The 21,139-nt window shown below is 40.3% G+C and overlaps 1 protein-coding gene across 1 annotated transcript; it reads right to left on the reverse strand.

Annotated features, from left to right (window-relative positions):
• Positions 1–556: 556 nt before the first annotated feature.
• dmgdh (dimethylglycine dehydrogenase) lies at positions 557–20,497 on the reverse strand. Its single transcript, XM_074691117.1, has 16 exons — positions 20,225–20,497; positions 19,799–19,967; positions 17,611–17,709; positions 17,361–17,525; positions 15,437–15,641; positions 9,366–9,614; positions 8,563–8,761; positions 8,318–8,487; positions 8,070–8,223; positions 5,876–6,041; positions 5,634–5,764; positions 3,254–3,471; positions 3,009–3,166; positions 2,603–2,662; positions 1,017–1,151; positions 557–928 (listed from the first exon to the last, which is right to left on the reverse strand). Exons 1-16 carry the CDS (start codon positions 20,344–20,346, stop codon positions 716–718), a joined length of 2,613 nt encoding a protein of 870 aa, XP_074547218.1. The 5' UTR covers positions 20,347–20,497; the 3' UTR covers positions 557–715.
• Between the last annotated feature and the right edge of the window lie 642 nt (positions 20,498–21,139).

Consider the following 21,139-nt stretch of genomic DNA (forward strand, 5'->3'; position numbering starts at 1 on the left):
GTGATATATATTTTGTTGGCTACATTTCTTAGCACACTATATCATAGCCCTTACAACTGATTTATTGATCCTCATCCATAAAGTCTCTAAACAGATAAAAAGTCAGCTATTGTTCCTCATTACACCTAAGTCAGCAAAAGAAAGACTTGAGGAAAACAGAAAAAGAATACAAGACAGTGAGTGCTTTGCTTTAATTATCAAACTATCCATGTAAACCGATTTCATCACATTTTAGTAATACAAAAGGATTTATAAAACAATCTCTGTACAAGTTTGTAAGCGTCCAGTTTCCTTTAGTTACTGATGTTTTTGTGCTTTTGTAACATTTATCGCATGACGATGTAAACTGTAGCACCGTCTGTTTAAAAGATTTATATGAACATAAAAGGCACTTCTGTTTCAAGAATCAAGCTCATTTGACCCATAAAGCATTAACATCCATCATGGAATTATGGACAGTCAATTAATCTTCAAACACTGTAAGACTTTGAGCTGCAAGAACATCAAGTTTTTCTTCCTTTGTTGCTCCAAAACACAAAAAGACACATTTCTCTCCGTCACATGCTAATCATGTTTCTTACACTTCCTCCTTCTTAACAGACAAACAGGAAAGGAAGTTGTGGTGCCACAAACAGTTCAGTCCATGGACCACAAGCGTTACAAAGTAAGACTTCACTTCATACATCACAGTGATATTCAGTAGCTGTGTGTTTTTTTATGCTTTGCTCTTTGCTTTCTTCTGCAGCCGGGTTCGTGTGGGCTCGGTGAGGACTAACGGCTCCTGGACAACCATGGCGGGATATTTCCTCCCAAGCAGCTCGACCTCTACTTTCTGACCGACGGAGCAGAGATCCAGGGGAAGGTATGCGAATGCCAGGCTCTGCTCGGTGCTGTAACTGTACGCTCCAGATGTCGTGTTTCCGACGACCTGATGAGGAGACACAGAAGACATCAGTGAAGCCAGAATAACCAAAGAATAAACATGAGATGTGAGGTCTAAATAAAGACTTGTTTACCTTTCCGTTGTGCCAGACGGTTTCATTGCCTTCAGGGTCGATATCATCTGTGTCCAGAGTGATGTAGGAAAGTTTCCTCCTCAGGCCCTTTGCTTTGATCTCCTGAAGAGCTGCTTTGCCGATGAAGTCTCCTGGCTGGACACAGAAATGAAGTTTAGAAATATTCAGCACTTCCAATGGGGCTGTGGTATGAACAATATCAGCTTCATCTTGACATAGCAACAAGTCATAAGCATCCTCAGTTGTCGGTATGGATGTGATACAACTCTCAACTCAACTCAACCCTTATTTATAAATCATGTTTAAAACAACTGGAGTTGACCAAAGTGCTGTACAGATCAAAAGCAGCACAAATGATAAGATACAAGACTAAGATACATAAAAATCCATGCAAAATAAGAGAATGAAATAGGCTAAAATCTAATAAAGATTTCACTTGATTTACATTCAACCTTATTTAAAAAATAGGAGAAGTAGGTGCATTTTGAGAGACAATTTAAAAACCTCAACTGATCCTGTAGAGTGGATATGCCAGGGCAGGTTGTTCCAGAGCCGAGTGGCAGCTGCCATAACTTTGTTACCTGTATTATATCTATTCTAAAAGCAACCAGAGCCAGCACAGCAAAGCTAAAACAATTACAGTTACAATTACAGTTACAATAAAAGCATGGATCCCAGTTTTGAGATCTCTATATGGCAGGTTCCCCTTTACTTGGATAAGAGCTGTTTTTAACAACTGAGCAAACCTGGCGATCAAATTTTCATCCTGTCATCAAATATTACACCAAGATTCTTTACAGATGACCAGATGTTTGGTGTGAAGGGACCCAGAAAACCAGCTGGAAAATCTGCTGGACAACATCCAAACATTATGACTTCTGTCAGTTTCACTATTGGTGTCTTCATCACTACAACACTGAGCTACTGACTGTTTACCTAGATCTCAAGCAATATGAGTATATAAGGGCAAGCTGCTCCAATGAAAAACATACAAACCACAACAAATAACATTAATGTTTTGGGTTGTTTCCACTTATCAGACATGAACCACTGAAGGGAAACACCTCTATATAAACAACCCCTGAATTACCTGATTGAAATACAGTTGCATACATACACATATAAACACATATCTATGTCTGTGTCTCTGTTCAGCACTCATCATTTCAGTATCTGAATGTTGCGCATCAAACCTGTTTTTTGCTCACACTTTCACAACTCATCACTTTGACACTTAAGGAGAAAAACCTCAAAGAAATCAGGAATAAATAGTATTTTTAAGAGAACATCTCTGTCCTGATTACACTTTATACCTGATTGCAAAGACACTACTTCATTGAGTGGCTCTGTAAGTGTTTTAGCATCTTTGTCCAACTACATGGACAGTAATAAGGGACTCACATAGATTTGAACACTGAAACTTGATGATAATATCCATAGAACATACTATTTCATTTTAAGGAGGAGCTATAAAGCGTTTTATGGAAATTACCAAAGCTTTAAGTGTGATGAAGTTTTTGTACTTTCTGTATGAAACTGGTGTTCTAATGTGAGACTTCACTGATGCAAGGTTACAGGTGTGTTACCTTGTTCAGTTTGATGAAATAGTCCAATCCAGCTTCCAGAGGGTTGGTGTCACAGTTCATCTGCAAAGAAAAAAAAAGGCATCTCATTGGCAAAAAGTCAGATAGGGTTACTCTAACAATCATTTTTGAAGTTGGCAGAGGTCGACAGGAAAGACGGACACTGTTATGTTTGTGCAGCAGATATTTAACCTCAGTTAGCTTAGCCATTGGCAAAAATTAAAACAGGAAGACGTGACCAGGCTGGCTCTGTTTGAAGGTAACAATTCCAGCTGCCACAACCTCTTTTTTTAAGCTCTATTCCCTCAGACTCACATGAGAGTGGTTTCAATCTTCTGAATCTCTTTGAAGTGAGGAAAGGGGAGTACAGCTCTTTAAATAAAGACCTACTCCACGGAGGTGCACTCACCTCAGCTCCCCAGCCTCTGAAGCCCTTCTCCAGCCTGAGAGAGTTCATGGCATATGTCCCAAAGTTGTCGATTCCCTCATTTTGCCCTGCCTCCATGATGGCCTGGTACACAGGGGCCATGTTCTTCTGGTCGATGTACAACTCCCAGCCAAGCTCACCTGAACACAGCACAACAGAATCATCATGTGACGTCTGATTAAATACGAGTAACACAGGCACTAACATCTGCATGAAAGAAACAGTACCTGTGTAGGAGATCCTGATGGCCCGCACAGGAAGACCAGCCAGCTGGATGGACTTGCAGTGGAGGAATTTGAACCCTGCATCACTCATATCTGCATCTGTCAGTTTCTGAAGAACAGCGCGAGAGTTTGGGCCCGCAACACCCAGCACTCCAATACCGTCTGTAACATTTGTGATGTCCACGTCATATCCACCATTTGCAGCTTCATCCTCAATCCACCTGAGATCAAACCCACAGAAGAAGAATGTCAGGATGCAGAAGCTACACTGGGTACCCTGGCATTTCTGTGCTGCTAAAATATGCTCCTTTCCTCTCCACTAGAGGCTGTCACACAGCAGGAAAGAGTCCTGTACTGGAGGAATGAGCTGGTTTACACTGAGAGGTATAATGTGCTGCTTCCTGATTGGAGCACGCCGAGGGGAGTTTTGTTGACAGCTGCTGTGAGGTTTTAGGTTTCTGCAGTATAAAACAGACTGTGAGAGAGTTAAATCAGCACAGCTTGAGTCTCAACTTCAGCAGAGTGTGAATGAAGGAGAACTCCAAGAAACCAATCATCAAAACTGACAATTCTTAGAACATAGCTCTATGTTTTTAGCACTTTATAACATGACTGATATCAGTGTATTGTCTATTTTTTTTCACTTGATCAAAAGAACTCTGCTGCTTTAAAATTTCAAGCAAATGTAGTCAAATGCACCAAAATGGGACAAAGCTGGCTCTTTAAAAAGGAGATGGCCATTTTCCAATGATTTTGGGGAAATGTCAACTAGTGACAGTTTTTGTAAAAAAATAAACATGCTCACATGTTCAGCAAAGAGCAACCAACACCTTGGACGGCTAGGCTCAGGTGTTGTATCACATGGTAGAAAATACTTGGTTGTTGTATCATTGTTTCATGCCATATCTTGCCATAGAATATACTTGTGCATTGTATCACATCAAAATGTAACAAAGCATATTATATCTAGATGTATTGTTTTGCTTCCTGTTAAATCATATTGCAGTGTGTAAAAAAGTTGGTCTAATATTTGTACTGTACTGTTGTTGCTGTTTTATTGTTCGTACCATCTTATATCATGTCATCATTGTATGGTATGCTCATTGTATCCTTTCAACATTGTATTGTACCTTACCATTACTGTTTTGTCACTGTATTGTCATAGCATTGTATGATATCATATCAACATCCCATCTTGTCTACCTATATATCTGTAGCGACATTTTATTGTATCTTATTCTTACTGTATTGTCATTGTATCATCATTCTATAGTATTGTGATTGTTTCGTATCATAGCCTCATTTTATCATTCCTTATTGTTACTGTATGTATGTATAGGGCCAGCCTGTTGGTTGTGGCTGCCTGTTGCAGCAGCTCTGTCTTCTTTGTCTGTTTCTTGTAATTTTTTGTCTCTTTTTCGTAATCTGTGCTATTCACTGATATTTTTGCTACTTTTGCTCCTGTGTCTGTCTAAAGATCCAGTCTAGGGCATTGTTTACATGTGAACTCAGCTGTTAGCAGCCTGTAGCATGTCAATGCTAACTGGTGTAAGGCCTAATGTTTCCCACAAGGTGAGGAGAAGGAGGTAGGGACGACGGGCTGTTTCCAGGTGTGAGCTTAGAAGTCCGTCCATCGATCGGTATTGGGAACATAAGATCTATCTACAATGACATGGGCCAGCTAGCTGTGCTAACCCAGCAACAGAGGGAATAGCAGAGGACAGAGTAGCATGATGCTATTCACAGACATAGCTAACGGAACTAGACACCAACGCCACTTTGGAGGAACTTAACCTGCTGTGAGCAGACAGGATACAGAAGACAGAGACTGAACAGACTGCTGAAGAAGCTCAGTCCTGGACCCTGTGGAGGTGGAGGCTGGCTGACTGGACAATGATGGACAAGCATCTATTTTGTTTCTTACTTTTGTTTTCTTGATTGCTGCTGCAACTCCTCCTAAATTTCCCCTTGGGGATGAATATATCTCAATGCCATTGTATTATTTAGTCATTTTATTGTATTGGTAGCATATTGTACAATTCTGTATCATATCTTAATCTGCAATAAAATTTGGTCATGCATTTTATCAAATGTTATCTTATGGTGAAATATGATTGGCTATTTTAGCATATTTCAAAACATATATTTCGCCGTAGCATACATCTTTTTCCAAATCCTTCGCAATGTTTTCTTTAAATTAATGTACTTGGGTATTGTGTTGTACTGTAGTTTTTCACATAGAATTTTACTGTATCAAATCATGCTGTGGTTATTGTATAGTACTGTATCCTTTAATATACCTGATTGTTGTATCATATGGTGTTGTGTTGTGTTGTACACTAATTAACTTAAGGTGAGATCGAGCATGTGGTCTGAGTTTTACCTGAGGTCATGGCGCTCTGACCCTGAGCCTGTGATGAGCAGGAACTCTCCTGGTGCCAGCTGGGTGATCGTTACCTCAGCAAAGACTCTTCCAGAGGGCGTCAACATGTGGCTGATGTTGGTCAGACCCACCTGCAGACACACAGGTCAAAGGTCACTGAGCCAGGGGCACAGATGAAGCACTTTCAGAGAGTGATGCTGTTTCTCACCGCTGCAGCCGCTAACAGTCATTTTGTGCTCTACCTTGGGCATGGTGTTGGCAAACAGGCGGTCCAGCAGTTTGTGTGAGTCCTTCCCCTTCACTATAAACTTGCCGAAAGGTGTCAGGTCGATCACTCCCACCTTCTCCATCACCAGCTTGCACTCTCTGCCAACCGGCCTGAACCAGTTGGTGCGTCTGAAACTGGGCCTGAACACAAAAACAAACACAATGCTCTCTTTATTTCTCCGTCTGGTGTGATAATTGAGATAAACTTTTCCCAGCACCAAATCTTAACAAGACATTTTTATTTTCTCCATTGTGTAAGGTGAAACTAACATGAATGTGAATATTATTCAAACCAAGACGGGGGGGGGGGGGGGGGGGGGGGGGGTTTAAGTAGTCATTTTTTGGGCTTTTTATGCCCAAAGTCAGTGGACAGGACTGCGTATAGATCAGGAAACAGGGTGAGAGAGAGAAGTGACATGCAGAAAGGCTGGATATGTACTTAAACTAATCTCACTGGGTGTGACGGCTAGGCCACATCTGCACACCAAAAATATCTAGAGTTTGCAACCTTATCATAGCTTAATATCAAATTATATGTTTATACCAACTATAAACTTCAAACCATGAGATATTCAAATGATGCACAAGTGCAATAAAAAAAAACTGCAATACTTCAATTGTCCTCTAGAGGGGGCATTCCCAGACTTTTCAGCCTGAGGCCCTCAAAATTGGTGATGCTCAGGGGGAAGGTGACTCCCTGCTGTGGGATATACTGAAATGCTAATCCAACTAGAAAAGCACTCAGAGAGCACAGACCTCTGCCAAGCATATTGTGATTGTCATGCAACACTTAAGTCTTGCTTTAATGTTATACTCCCTTTAAGCAGTGTTGGCTACAATTTGGTGTTAGATGCAGGTTTGTACCATAATTTGTTACCTGACAGTGTTGAAAATTATGATGAGCCAGTACAAATTTAATATTCTAGATCTGGATTGTATTTATACATCTGTCAGAAATTATTGTGACCTTGTTTTGTATTGTTTTGCGAAGCAATCCGAGCATTTATCGTGGAGTTATACACATATGGTGAAAAAGGCCCTATCTCACAATGATAAAGAAACCTTAAAAAAGAATCCTTGATCCAGACAGTGATCTGGATCACCTCCAAAATTTAATCACTTCTTCTTTATCTTATTTTGAATATTTCCTGAAAATTTCATCCAGATCTGATTGTTACTTTTTGCGTTATGTTGTTCACAGACAAACGAACAGACAGACAAACTCTCCTAAAAACATAACCTCCTAGAGCGAAAAAATAGGTGATTAGTATAAAATCAGTCTACTAATGGTCAAATATTTTTGTACTTATTTTATATTGTAAGGGGTCATTCAAATAAAATATATAACTGATTATTAAAACTAAATTTCTGTGTTTCCTAAATGAATCTGCCCCCGCTGATGCTAATACTGACAACACAATGTGCAAAACAGATCAAATATTTTCTGTTTGTATGTTTGTTTATTTATGCTTTTTATTTATGCTTCTATCAAAATTAGTTTCCTAATTTCACAGACTTTAACTATCTATGCAAACACTGACAGGCCTGACCATATCCATCACTTCAGTCTGGGAAAACCCCAACACATACAGCGTTCCCTCGAGTCTTCAGTGGCTGCGTGGGTGTTTTAAAGATTTCATGGAGTGTATCTGGTAATCAAATCCTGCACATGGTCTCTGACAGTCCTCTACATGTGTTGTTAGCAGCTGTCCTGTTCTTTCAGGGTATCTAAATGCATCCCTTGTGTTGCTGTGCTTGGAGCTACAGGAGAAATGATCTGCGGTGAGCAAGTCTCTGCACGAAGCTCTAACGAGAACATTTGTTTGGAAACATGGCACATTAACCAGGGAACTCTATGACCTCAGAGATTTACTCTGACACAGTTTTCTATACATGCTGGTATGTGCTGGCTGATCTTTAACTCCGCTGTCCTCCTGACCCTGCTGTAATGACAGCTTCTCTGATATACCGGGTGTGGCACAGCGAGTTGGAGCTATTACACCGAAAGCAAAACAAAAGCTTCAGCAGCAGTTAGTGTTTTAATGAGCTCTGTTTGAATGTCTGTAACCGCTCACTCTTGAGACTCCTGCAGTTGGACCTTTGTGATGACACAAGAAAGAAAAAAAAATAGAGATCAAAAATAATTTTTGTGTTCAAGAAAAGCTTTACTTGTATCCCGTGTCATCTCCAGGTTTGTAGAACCAGTGCGGTTGTTCCCATCCGGTATGGAAGCCCATGGAGCATTTGCCCCTCAGTAGCTCATAAACACCGCTCGTTCTGATGGTTGGTCGACCTTCAAAACGCTCCTCTTTGGGGTAACCAACTGGTAGAAGCACCAAGAAGAGACAGCAAAGAATTAAGTTGCAGTGAAAGAGAGAAGACTACTCATTTCGTGAGATGAATGTGCTTCTTCTTACCCACGTTGTTGAAACCGTAGGATTCTCGAGCTTTAGCGCACATGTAGGGGATGTCCGCCCATTTGCCGTAACGGTTCGGGTCACACTCAACCAGATCGTACGGCGGCTCTCCATTCCTGATCCAGTCACTCAGGAACTTACCAATACCACCAGCATGGATGACTCCATACCTGAGGGAAGTGTTGAAATCAGCCTCCACCTAAATATAAAATGAGGAAATGCCCCAAAAAGGTGAGAACACGTACCCGAAACCGATAGCACACCAGTAGTTCCTGGCTCCCTGGTGTGGTCCAACCATCGGCAGCAGGTCAGGGGTGTATGTGATTGGTCCAGACACAATGTTGATGATGTCAGCTTTCTTTAGCACAGGGACCATCTCCATTGCCATTTCAACATGCTCCATGATCCTGTCGAGGTCCGACTCAAAGAGCTCTTTACCAAAACCTGCAACAGGCGAACAAATCAAATTCACCGAATCAAAACAAATCTGATTTCTATTTTTACCTCCGCCAAGGAAGTTATGATTTTGGGAGAGTTTGTTTGTGAATGACTTAACTCAAAAAGTAACAAACAGATCTTGATGAAATTTTCAGGAAATGTTCAAAATGGGATAAGGAAGAAGTGATTTAATTTAGGAGGTGATCCAGATCACCGTCTGGATCTAGGACTCTTTTAAAGGATTCTTTATCATTGTGAGATAGGGCCGTTTTCACCATATCTGTATAAAACTCCACCATAAATGGTTGGATTACTTTGCCAAACGATACAAGACAAGGTCACCATAATTTCTCACAGATGTAAAAGTAAAATCCAGATCCTGGCAATATTCTGGATACAAAGATCGGCATTATGAAATGTGTACTGGGTCATCATAATTTTTAACACTGTCTAACAGTGCAACTAACACCGAATTGTAGCAGACAGTCTGCTGAAAGGGAGTATAACATTAAAGTAGGACTAAAGTGTTGGTGACAATCTTAATATGATTGGTGGAGGTCTGTGCTCTCTGAGTGCTTTTCTAGTTTTTTTTACTTTAAACAGGACATACCTGGAGGCACTCCCTCTCTGACCCAAGAGTCTTGCAGCACCATCTTCTCCATCTTTTCATATGGACCAAACAGCAGACCGTCTCTTTCCTGACGCAGGTAGTAGGAACCCTCCAAGTCTCTGATGACAGCCAGCTCCTTCTTCAGAGCCTTCACCTCTGGGACTGTGGCAGTCACCACATACTGGTGATGCACTGGGATGGTTGGATGGTCAAAACCAATCATGTTGCCGACCTCTCGGGCCCAGAAACCTTAAAAAAATAAACAAAAATGAGGTTTAATGTTTGCAAACTTTTCTCATACCTATGTGACGTATTCCTCAGTCCCCCCTGCTCCTCTGTACCAGTCTTGTGGCAGATTTGGCTGTTACAGTTTGTTCTCCATCACCTCCATGTTTTATTGGGCTAGTTACACACTTAATGTCTCCTGGTGGGCACATGAGGTTTGATGAATGATTTTGTTTGTAAGTGAGAAGTTACTCCCCCTGCAACGCCCCTCTTTTACTATTTGGCAGGAGCAGTGAATCATTTTTTCCTCATGCACAGAAAGTGCTGAATGTGGTGGGCTTTTTTTACCTGGTGTTCGATACAGGACACTCTGTACCCCGACTGACCATCAGAGTTTATGAAAGCTTTGAAAATGTACTTTAAAGGCTTAAAAATGGCCAAAAACAAACAATAATGTGGGCGGAATCCATGAGAAACATCAGCTGAGTTGACTCTTTGAAAAAGATTTAAATTTTAAAGGGTAAACTCTCTTAATGAGGAGATTTTTACCTGAAAATGATGTAATGCATGCACATAACCACCCTTTAAACTTTAAAAATCCTGCGTCCTGCGTTCTCCTTCATGCACATTGAAATAGGCTGAAAAATGGACACTCTGTACCCAGACGTGGAAAAATGTTTGCATTGAGAAAATCTGCACTCATGATTTAGTGCCCACCACAAAGCTACCAGAACAATCTATTAATACCATGACCAGCAAAAGCTGCACAGATATCATGTTGCATAAAGAAAAAGAAGTCTTTAAAGAACATTATGTAGAGATAAATGAAAAGTTGAATGAGTGCACACGTTTTATGTCGATCAGATCGGCTCAAACAGTCACATCCCTTTCTGTCTCGCTGCCTGGAGCCACACCGTCATGTGACACCTGACGCGTCTGTGAGAACACAGGGTAATATTTTGCTTTATAGCAACAGTGTGCCTCAGGGATGCACAGTAATGTTGGTTATGTAACTGCAGTCATTTTTCACTGCATGGTCCTCAGAGGGTTTTTTTCTCATCTATAGTGTTGCAGCCTCATGTTTCCAGCCATTAATTGCAGGTTGGAGTAGAAAATAAATTACTTAAACATGAGTCTGCAGTTTTCTTTTGCAGCTACAAGAGTCAAACAGGAAGTCTGGAGATACACTACACACTACACCCTAATTTTTACAGCTTTTTATTGAAAATGATGCACTTTAATGTCTCACTGCACTCTTAAATGAAGGAAAAGATCAAATAATCTGATGAGATGGCAGAAGTTCCTCTAAATGTTAGGCATTTGACGGTTTCTTTGCTTTCACTCTTCAGTCCAGTTCATCTCAAAGTAGCTCCACAGGGTTTAAGTCTGCAGACTGAGACTGTGCTGGCAGTGCTCTTCATGTTTCCGACCTAACTACCTTCTTTATTCTTCAAGTGGTTCTGGCCAAGCTTGGACTGATGTTTGGGCTCAGTATCTTGCTGTAGGATGAACTCCTGACCAAAGTGGTTCATTCCAGAGGGTGCTACAGAATACTATGGGTGCTATTTTGGTTCAGGGTGTCTCTCACTCTGCGCAAGTCCCAGATCCTGGATCCAGCAAAACAGCCCCAAACTATCATGCTTCCTCTTCTGTGTTTACATTAACCTACTCCATGTACAGGGTACAAAAGTCTTGATGATGGAGCAAAGATTTTGAATTTTGGTTCATTAGTCCATATTTCCATCTTTCCAGTCTTCAGTAGTCCATTGGTGATGTTTGATGGTCCAGTCATCCTCTTTTTTTTTTCTTCTGACTCTGTCTTAGTGATGGATGTCTTTCTTTCTGCAGTCTGACCTGCCAAAGCTGCATCTCAAAGTCTTCTCTTCACAGTAACTGAAACTAAGAACCTCTTTGAAGCTGTGAAGCTTCTCAGAAGCTGGTCTTCTGATTTTGGTTTGGCTTTGGCTCTTCAGACCTCTTCCTGTCAGAGTTTCCAGTCCCAGTTTCTGAGTGTCTTTGAATGCCCAAGAAAAATCTGCTCACTAAGCTCACCTTGATTTTCTTGACTTTAATCCTCTGGAGGAAAGACCTATCTCTGTAAATTTTCTGATTCTCTGTCTCTTATTATGACTTACCTTTCTGCTCATTTTAAGAGCATTGCATGACTTTCTGGTTGGAAGGAATCAAGAAAACTTGGCACACCAACTTTCATGGCTTGAGCAATCTCCATTACTGCAGAACAGCCTCGAGTTAGAGGGCCTTGTTGGACCATTTTGTACAATTTAAAGCTCTACCTAATCAAGAAAAAAATTTCAGCTTTATATAATGCCACATAGTTTGAACTATAATTGGGGTTAAAGACAGTAACAAGCGTCACACAACAAACATCCCATAAGTAGGTCGTGTCAACTTCACAAAGATCAATGTGGGACTTGTGTCAACTCAGCTGCTGTGACCTGAAACGTTTGGCCAGGGCCTGCTGAAGACCTTTTGATCTCACTGCTATCTTCAGCTCCAAGTTACAAGAGTAAGTCTCATAAACACTTCTGTAAAACTTAAACCTTAATTTACACAAATCTCCACCTTGAATTTCTTGTAGTGTTAATGTGTTGAACTAAGTGCAAGTTTGCAGCCAATTCTCTTAGCAGAGTCTATTTTTATTCTGTACGTGCTCCATATGTGAACTATTTCCAGTGGTGAGAAGGGGGGGCGGTGCATGCACACAGCATCCAGATAAGACTCTAGGCAGTTTAGACAGGAGCTGGGCAGCAGTTTGTTTTCCCCGATGTCTGCACAAAGGTCCAATTCACTGAACTGCCCAGAGGTAGAAATGACCGGAGTCAACAAGTTTACAGAAATAACACATCTTAAAACGACCACATCAGCTGGGCACAGGGCTCTATAAGCTGCTACTGTAAGCATTGGGATATAAAACACTCAGGCTGGTATACGTTTGAGGGCACATTGAGATTTACAACGAGGGCTACATCAGCAGTAATGACAGTAAATTAAACATTTAAGAGATAGTTGATCTATTTGTTTTATGTAGTGAAGAAACAGCTGACAAAGCAAGCTTAAACTGATGGATTAATATTTGAAAAACAGCACAAATTATGGATTAGCTGTTGAAAAGCTTGCTGTAGCAAGCACTAAAGTGTAGTGTTGCAAAAACAATCTAACAGCAAAATAAAATGAGCTAAAATACTTTTGTAAAAAGTTGAAACTATTAGCAAGGAAAATAACTGAAACAGTAAAAACTAATGGCTAACCTAATACCTAACTTTGAAAAAATGCCAGCTTGTAGCCACTAATTAGCTGTTAGCTAAAATGACCTATGGTCAGGATGCTAAACAGTTACCGCATAAATAGGTGAAATAGAAATGTGTTAGCTTGAGCTGATGGCTAAATGGTTAATTTTGTTCAAAGCTTTTAAGATGTCTACTAAAATTTAATAGAAAGCTAATAGCATTAAACGAATAAACGTTCAAACTGTTTATTGAGACAGTTAGCTCAAATCAGACAAAAGCTGAAAGGCTAGCTGGAATAGTTAGCCCAAATTATGCAAGTACGCCAACACTATTTAAATGGTGTGTAATAAGTAATTTTTAAGTCAAATAAAAAAATTGAAGGAATGATGAAGCTAGCTAAGGTAGCATTGTGTGTGTCCCGCAGTCCTATAATAATAATAATAATAATAAATTATTATTATCATTATTATTATTATCATATCATCATTTTAATATTGTAAAAAGCTGGTTATTAGGAAGAATTAGCAAAAAGCAATGCATCAAGTAAAACATTTATACAAAAGAAAAAAATGAAATAGTTCAAAAAGTAAGCTGATAAGCATTTGAACCAGTTGTAAATAAAATTAAACAGCCTGCCTTAAGCTCCGAATTATGTTTTCTTTTTACTTAAAGGTTCATTTAATTGTTTACTTTAACAACAGAAAGTGGATGCATTGCCATTAAGCTTTATATTTTTAGTCAAGGTTCTAGGATTTCAATCTTGTGACTGTTCATGGTGATTCTGTCCAGCCTCTGTAGAGCTCTGAGGAGTTTGCTTCTCCTAAATGTGGCCCAGATGAACCCATCTTAGAGTCTTTTATGCTGTTTTCCATCTATTAGTTGTGGTTGAAATATTTGGTCTTAACAGTAAACTGGAAGTTAGACAGAAACAGTCTGAAGAGAAAGTTTCACAGTGATGTTTTCAACACATCCTGTCTAAAGAGTAGTTTAAGCGCAGATGGGACAAAACAAATAAGTGCTGCACAAGGTAGAATTATGATGCAAATGGTGGGTAACAGAATCCTATGGGAATCACTGGATTCACAAATATGTTTAACATTTAATTAGTTCTAAGTTTCAACAGTCCATGGTCAAACACTCCTTTTCTTCTTCTGGTCTAAAGTCCGCAAAAAGTGATCCTGTGGGTTGTTACATTCCAGTGTGCATGACCTCTGACCTTGATTTGGGCTCTTTTCTCGGTGGGGAAATTTATTGTGCGAGGGCCTTCGTTGAAGTTTTAACAATGACAGGCTTAACTTTTGAAAAAATGGGATCTGGAAAGAGCTGAGAAGGCTCTGGATGAGGTTTGAGGGGGCGTCATAAAAGATTGAGAGAGACAAAGTATGCAGGAAAAGAGGGTCCAGAAAGAGCAGAGAGTTGAACCAGAGATAGCCAGAGTTATGTAAGCCTGGCACCACAGCTGCCTGTGGTCAATGGGTTAAGAGAACAACTTGGACTCGATGCAATCTCTAAAAAAAGAATAATGTGATGTGTAGGCAGTTTTCTCTCTTTTCAATGCAGGAAAGGGTTATTCCTGCAGCCCGCAAAGAAGCAGTGGCTTTAAATCATATTGGCAACCTCCACACAGAGAATAGAAGCAGGGTGGTGGTTGCATGTGTACGTGTACAAGTCCACATATAGGAGCAGAAAGTTATAATATATCTCTGTGGGGGATGATTCCTGCAAAAAAGCATAAAGTGTGATAACTTAAAGATGCAAAAAACAGCAGAGGAACTGTGTCAGGAGGTGTGCATGTGCTGCTGCATCAAGATTGGATGAAATGTGAACTGCTGGCCTGTTTGGATTGGCTGCAGGACATTGAGAAGGCAAAGGGCCAACATATCCCATGATAACACTGGTCTGGGCTGGAAAGCAGAGTTTAGGAAGAAAATGAAAAGAAGGAGGATGTGGACGAGGCTTTGGAAGATTTGTTCTGCAAAGTTCTGGAGATACTTTCCACATTTTAGCGCTTATGGGTCTGCTTTAACATCTGAGGGGACTTTTTTTTCCTTTGCAGAAACAGTCAGAGCATTATTTTCTACATGCATTTGCAGAAATTTTAAGGGTTGTCCAGACGATGCATCTTCGCAGTTGGTTTAACTTTGACTGAGTTTTTACTCCAAAGAAAAGATGACAAAGGAATTAGAAGCATGACCCATAAATTACTGTACGTTACACAACATCCGCTACACAGAGACTGGGAAGCGACCTCTGTAAATTCTTGAACCTTTGCCAGCCAAACAAGCAAAAGCAGCAGGGGTAAAAAGGATCGTCAGCCAACAAAATCCTCCCAGAACTGGAATGACCCAGTTCAAGCCAAGAACTTGTCCTACACTCAGTGGTCTGTATGTGCAAAGGTCTCCGGAGTGCCCCCTGATAAGGTGACCAGAGGATGAGCCTGCTTTTTATCTGGGATCAACAGAAATTATGTGGAGAACTGCAACGGAGCCACATTTAAGCTGTTTTACACAGCCTGGGTTCTTTACTTCAGGGAAGAACTAATAACACATATTACTGTACAGGTTGGAGGTTGATGTTGTGATTGTTAGAGTGACAGACCTGATGCGTTGACAATACGATTTGCCCTGATGGTCCCATGAGGAGTCTGGACGTCCCACTTCCCATCAGAGGTTGGGTTCAGGCCAGTAACTGGGGCTGGGTTGTAAATTTGAGCTCCGTACATTCGAGCACCAGCTGCCAGAGCCATGGTCAGAGAGTATGGGTCGATGTGGCCGTCTCCTGGGGTGTATAGACCGGCTAACACCTGAAATCATGTTTAAAAACATTCATTAAATAATAGAAAAAAAAGAAAAGCCAACTCAATTTTACACTGATTATTTTTGCGGTAAATCCTCTGGGGAGCATTAGGCATGTAAAGTCCAAACTAGAGAGTGCTTGTGTTTTCCCTTGATAGTGACTTAGCCTCTTGGGATCATGAACATTTATGGTAAAATTATGAGTATTTCTGTGTTAAAATGTTGGTGCAAAGAAAGTCCAGACTGATTAAAGCCAATCCACACCAACAAACGCCTTCCTCAGAGGAGCATGACCATCTGACTTTGCAAGTACATTTAACAGAATTTGTTCAATATGGGTAGAAAAACTTTTTGCCATGAAGGGTAGCTCTTGCGTTAAGGTTTTGCAAATCAAAAGAAAAATATTGCAGAAGAATAATCCTCTATGGATGAGGAATCAAAGGAGTAAAATGCTGCACAATTGGCAAAATATCTGAAGATTTTACCTGAAGTTCAGTTTGAGAAAAATTATGTCTTGGAGAGTACCAAGAGTTTAAAGAACCAGGTTAGAAATTGTTTTCCTCTGAGGAGCAGAATTACCACAATTTGAAAAAATAAAATCTTTACAGAAATTTACTCATTAGCTTTGGAGACAAAGGGTTACTTCTGTTTTGTAATTATTCTTGAAAGTATCCTCTGATGATCATGAATATTTCAGGTTTTTTTTTCACTTTTCCCACTTTAGATGAGCTGCATGGGAGAAATCTCCCCCTCTGAGGAGCAGGAAAGTATGCATAGGCAGCCTCTGTTTTCTTAATTCTACTATACCCGGTCGATTTCAAAGGTTTCTTCTGCCCTGTGAAATTCCTTATTTCAGGATGTCTGGGAAAGTTCAGAGAGGGATGCAAGAGTGCTCCTCTGAGGAGTATGAAGGCTTGAATGTTCATGAATCAACTCTGAAACATCCCATTTCATTGGGGATTTTTTATGAGTAGTTTGTGGTTAGTTCCCACCTTGTGTTGGTGAAAAAGAAAAAAAAACAAGTTGATGAACTTTCCTCTGGGGATCATGAATACTTAAGGCATAATTTCACAAAATTCATAGAAAAGTTTGAAGAGATTTCGGTTCAAAATAATGTGATATTCTGATGAAGATGCAAGAGCTACAAAGTCCAAATGGGACGACGCTCTTCCTCTGGGGAGAATGAATTTCTGAATAGACAAGAACCATAATTTACATTCTGATATTTATGCTTCAGAGGATATATCATGCTCTGTGGTTGCTCCATTTTAGAAACCAAAGTATTTTCAGGGTATCAGGAAAATTTGTGTTAACATTCCTCATGAGCAAGAAAACAAAGGCTCGCAGGGACAGTGTTGTAGTTTTGAATACACATTTTTCCCTAAACAAAAAAATAAACCATGGCACCTTCTGGGAGGGTAAAAGAAAAGCAGAAATTACACCATGACAGAGGGTTTGGTTGCCAAATTATTCTGCCTAAGATGATAAGGATTAGAGATAGACCGATGTGTTTTTTCAGGTCCGACACTGATACCGATTATCAGTAGTCAAGGTAGCCAATAACTGACATTTTGGGGCCAATGGTCAGTTGCAGTAAAAGTGAAAATATTGGCATCAAAATTTGGGATAATACAAACTTAAACACTTTGTTTAAACGCCTTAATTAAATCACTCCCAGGCTAAGCAGCTGCTATCCTAACTGGTGAGCTGACGTGGTTTATACAGACCTTGTTGATATCCAGCAGAGGGAAATATTCCTGAACTTTCTCTGGTCCAATGAGGTATTGCGGCGTCACATGCCAGTGTGTGCGTGTCATCTGGTACTTCATTTCGTCCACTCGAGCTGGAGTTGAAGCGATACGAACGCTACCGGGCTGATGGAAACCTACAGCCTGTGGAAGTCAACACAATGATTCACATGTGACTGTAAAAGCAGAATACATGTGTAGATGAAAACAGACTAATGAAGGATCTCACCTGTCCCGTTTCAGCCTCCAGGGTCTCGTAGAGTTTGATACTGTCATAGTGGACTTTTTTCAGGTTGATGCCTGGATGGTAGTATGTCGTCAAACCAGCCTGGAAAACACAGAACAGATGAGACGAGTGCAGACATTTTCCTGCTTAAATGAGCTTCTTTGGGTCAGTAATGACGGATTCTGGGCATTTTTCGAAGGGGCACAATAATTACTTTATTTATTTATTTATTCATTTGTTCCATACATGAAAACTGACAACTAAATCCATACACAGGTGCACATTACACCCTAAACAAACACATTCATGATAGGAAAGGAGCAGCGTGAAGAGAAATGTCTCTTATATTTGTCTGCCCCTTCTTTAACAACTAATGATATTTCAAAATACAAAGCAAAATACAAAAAACGATATTCCATGGTTTCATGTTTTCACTGGGAAACAAAGCTTTTAATTTTCAAACATCACAACTGAATGACGTGGGCTAATCCTGATTGGCTGGTTTTATGTCTGGAAAACCCTGCCACGTATTGGCATGCTTTGGGCCACACTCATCAGCAATTAGATTCAATTAGGGCTCTGTTTTCATCCTCTTTATGAATGTACATCCAATATTTACTCTCCTGTTGACCTCTTTTTCCTCTGACAACCATTTTTTCATCTAAAAGCTTCCCTTTATGCACAGGTGCTGTTAATTCTCCACCTTTAATGTCTGCAACTGGTGCAGTTGCAAGGAGCAATGAGAAGCTGAAAACAACGATCACAAAAATCAATGGACTCTAGGATGCTAAATCTTTAAGAGCATAGAGGAGCTGCAGAGTGAGTTGGCGATCCTTCAGTGGAGGTGTTTTGACCATTTTAACATGTTTTCCTCTTTTTTTCACTGTATTTTTTCTGTTTTGCTGACAATAAGCCACAAAAGCTCCAAAAACAAACACTGCAGCATCCAACACAACAACATAGTGGGTGTCTTCTATCTCTGAGCTCTCCAGTTAAGCATGGGATTTCTTCCAGGTGCTTCACCTTCCTCCCACATCCAAAAAAACACATGCACCAGAGATTTCAACACATGTGCATGACCAGAGTCCACGCTACCCCTCTCCTATGGCATGCTGGGATACCCTGCAGCCCCCTCCCCAACAGTAACTGAATAAGAGCAGGCCCCCCCTTCTGCTGTGTCAAACATGTATTTATAGACATACAGAGAGGTGCTTGTGTGAGAATGAGGGAAAGGAAAGTGGGTCAGGACCTTAGATGCCTTTAAACCAATAACAACTGCCATCCATGTATACAATTGCAAAAGCAGAGCTGAACACTTTTGCCAAATGAGACTGTCGAGGAAAAACAACCTCACTTTAACCAATAACTTCTTATGAATTTATATTGTTGGATCATCTTTAAGACCAATGTATGAGAAAATGTACCAAATAAAACCAATTCACGTGTTTCTTTTCACTGTAGATTTATATTGCAACCCAAATAAAAGCTTTTTTAAGGACTCAAAATGCTAAATTTTCACCTCATCAAGCCTTGACATTGAACTATTTCACCTTCTTTCCTTCTCTTTAATGAAATTTATCAAGATATAATTTAGTTTTAGGCTTTTCGTCAAACATAAAAAGCTTTAATGCTTGCGTTTTATTCTTACTTTGACAGAAAAAGTAAACAGAGGTCACATAAAAGCTGCAGATTATACAAATGTAAATGAATGTAAGCTTCTGCGTCGGTCTTGTGTGACACTAACCTAAATATTTCTGGATTTTGGACTCTTGCTTAAACAGAGCAAACAACCTGGTGACATAACTTTTACCTTTGGTCAATGGCAATTTGTAGAATTTGCTCACGTTCATTAAACCAACGTATTTTAAGAAGAAAATATTTCAGTATGCAAGAGTAAAATAAGGTTTCTTGTATTAAAAAGAGAGAAATTCGACTTTTTTTCTTAGAATTCATATTTTAAAATAAGAAACTTACAAAAAAATGTCAAATTTAAGTTTGATTTTTTACCTTTTTTTCGGTCTTGACCTCAAAAAAGTCAGTAATCTGTGTTGTCTCTCTGTATGTTTTATCAAAATGTGTTTAATCTGTTTTTAAAGACATAAATTGCTGCAGATAGACCCTAACAGTTGGATGTTTTGCAGGCCCAGGATCTGTCTCTACATGAATAAAAAAGATGTTTGTTCACACATACAGCGTGCCAGGTGGACCCAGCAGTCAGCTCAGACTTCTCCAGCAGCACCACATCCTTCATGCCCCCTTTAGCCAGGTGATAGGCCAAGCTGACACCAACACATCCCCCTCCAATGATGACGGTGTCTGCTGTGTCTTTCCATCTTTTTCCCAGGACTGTGGATGCATCGCTTCAGGAGAGGAGAACAGAAAGAGCAGGTGAGAAAACTCTCAGCTTAAGAGTTAATTTCAGCTGAGTGTTCACGACCCCAACATGTGAAACCTAAGAAGAGGTCTCCATGTTGTGCATGTGTGAGCTTCTGCAAAGCTTGAGTTGTGCCTACTTCTTTTTTTGCATGTGGTTAAACGAAAATAAGACGCACTTAAAGGAAGAAATTAGTGTTTCATCAAAATCTCAGGGCAGGGGGAACAAAGTTGCACTCCTCACCCTTCCTCTGCGCGTTTTCTGGAGGTGCAGCTGATCGTCCTCAAAGGAACCCGCGCAAAGCCTCGACGAGCAGACAAATCCCTCCGCAGATGACTGCAGACTAATGTTAATATCCGCGACATATCTCAGGTTCAAAACTACAAACTAACTACACAACTGTTTCCAAGCATAGCCTGCCCCCCTTTCACTTGAACCCTGCTCTGCTGTGTGTAGATACAAATATCCCTCTTTACTCTGACAGCAGCGTGGGTCCGCCCCCAGGTCGAGGACCGAGTCAGGACGAAACTTTACCCAGATCGACACTCAGACAGGTTAACGCTTTGTGTGCCAAGACCCCAAATGTAGGTCACACAGACCCACAAAAATACCTCAGTCAGTGCATTTACCTTTCAGTTTTATAAACCTGTCTGAGTTTTATTAAAGGACCCATGAAACCAAGAGTAATTTTATCATTCTGTGAGATTTATGCTTTAGTTTCCTAACAAGAACGACAATCAATAATTAATAGAGATTTTATATTTAGCTTAAACTTTCTACTTGAAGACTGACATGAATGCAGTGTGTCACCCAAAAGGCGAACCCCAATCTTTAAGTATAAAGACCATACGTAAATGCTAAAATCTGCAGTTCCTCAAGTGTCCACTAGAGGATGACTGAAGAAACACTGCTACATGGCAATGTATCATCCGAAAACGCTAAAACGCAGTGAAAAAAATTCAGTGATTTAGCACTGAGCGACGGCAAGGCCTGTAATGGGCGTCATAACTGTCTTGTCCAGAAGCCGCTTTTGGTAGATCTCCACTGAACTAGAGTTGGTTCATCTGGCATAATGGTGACTACTAAGTGCAGAAATGGAGCAACAGATGCACATTTTGTTAAAAGACAGTCAGCAGATTTAGCAGATTAAGCAACACA

The sequence above is a fragment of the Halichoeres trimaculatus genome, unplaced genomic scaffold (assembly GCF_033239565.1).
Source record: "Halichoeres trimaculatus isolate MK-OKI-2021-1 unplaced genomic scaffold, fHalTri1.1 fHalTri1_scaffold_16, whole genome shotgun sequence".
NCBI classification, from domain to species: Eukaryota; Metazoa; Chordata; class Actinopteri; order Labriformes; family Labridae; genus Halichoeres; species Halichoeres trimaculatus.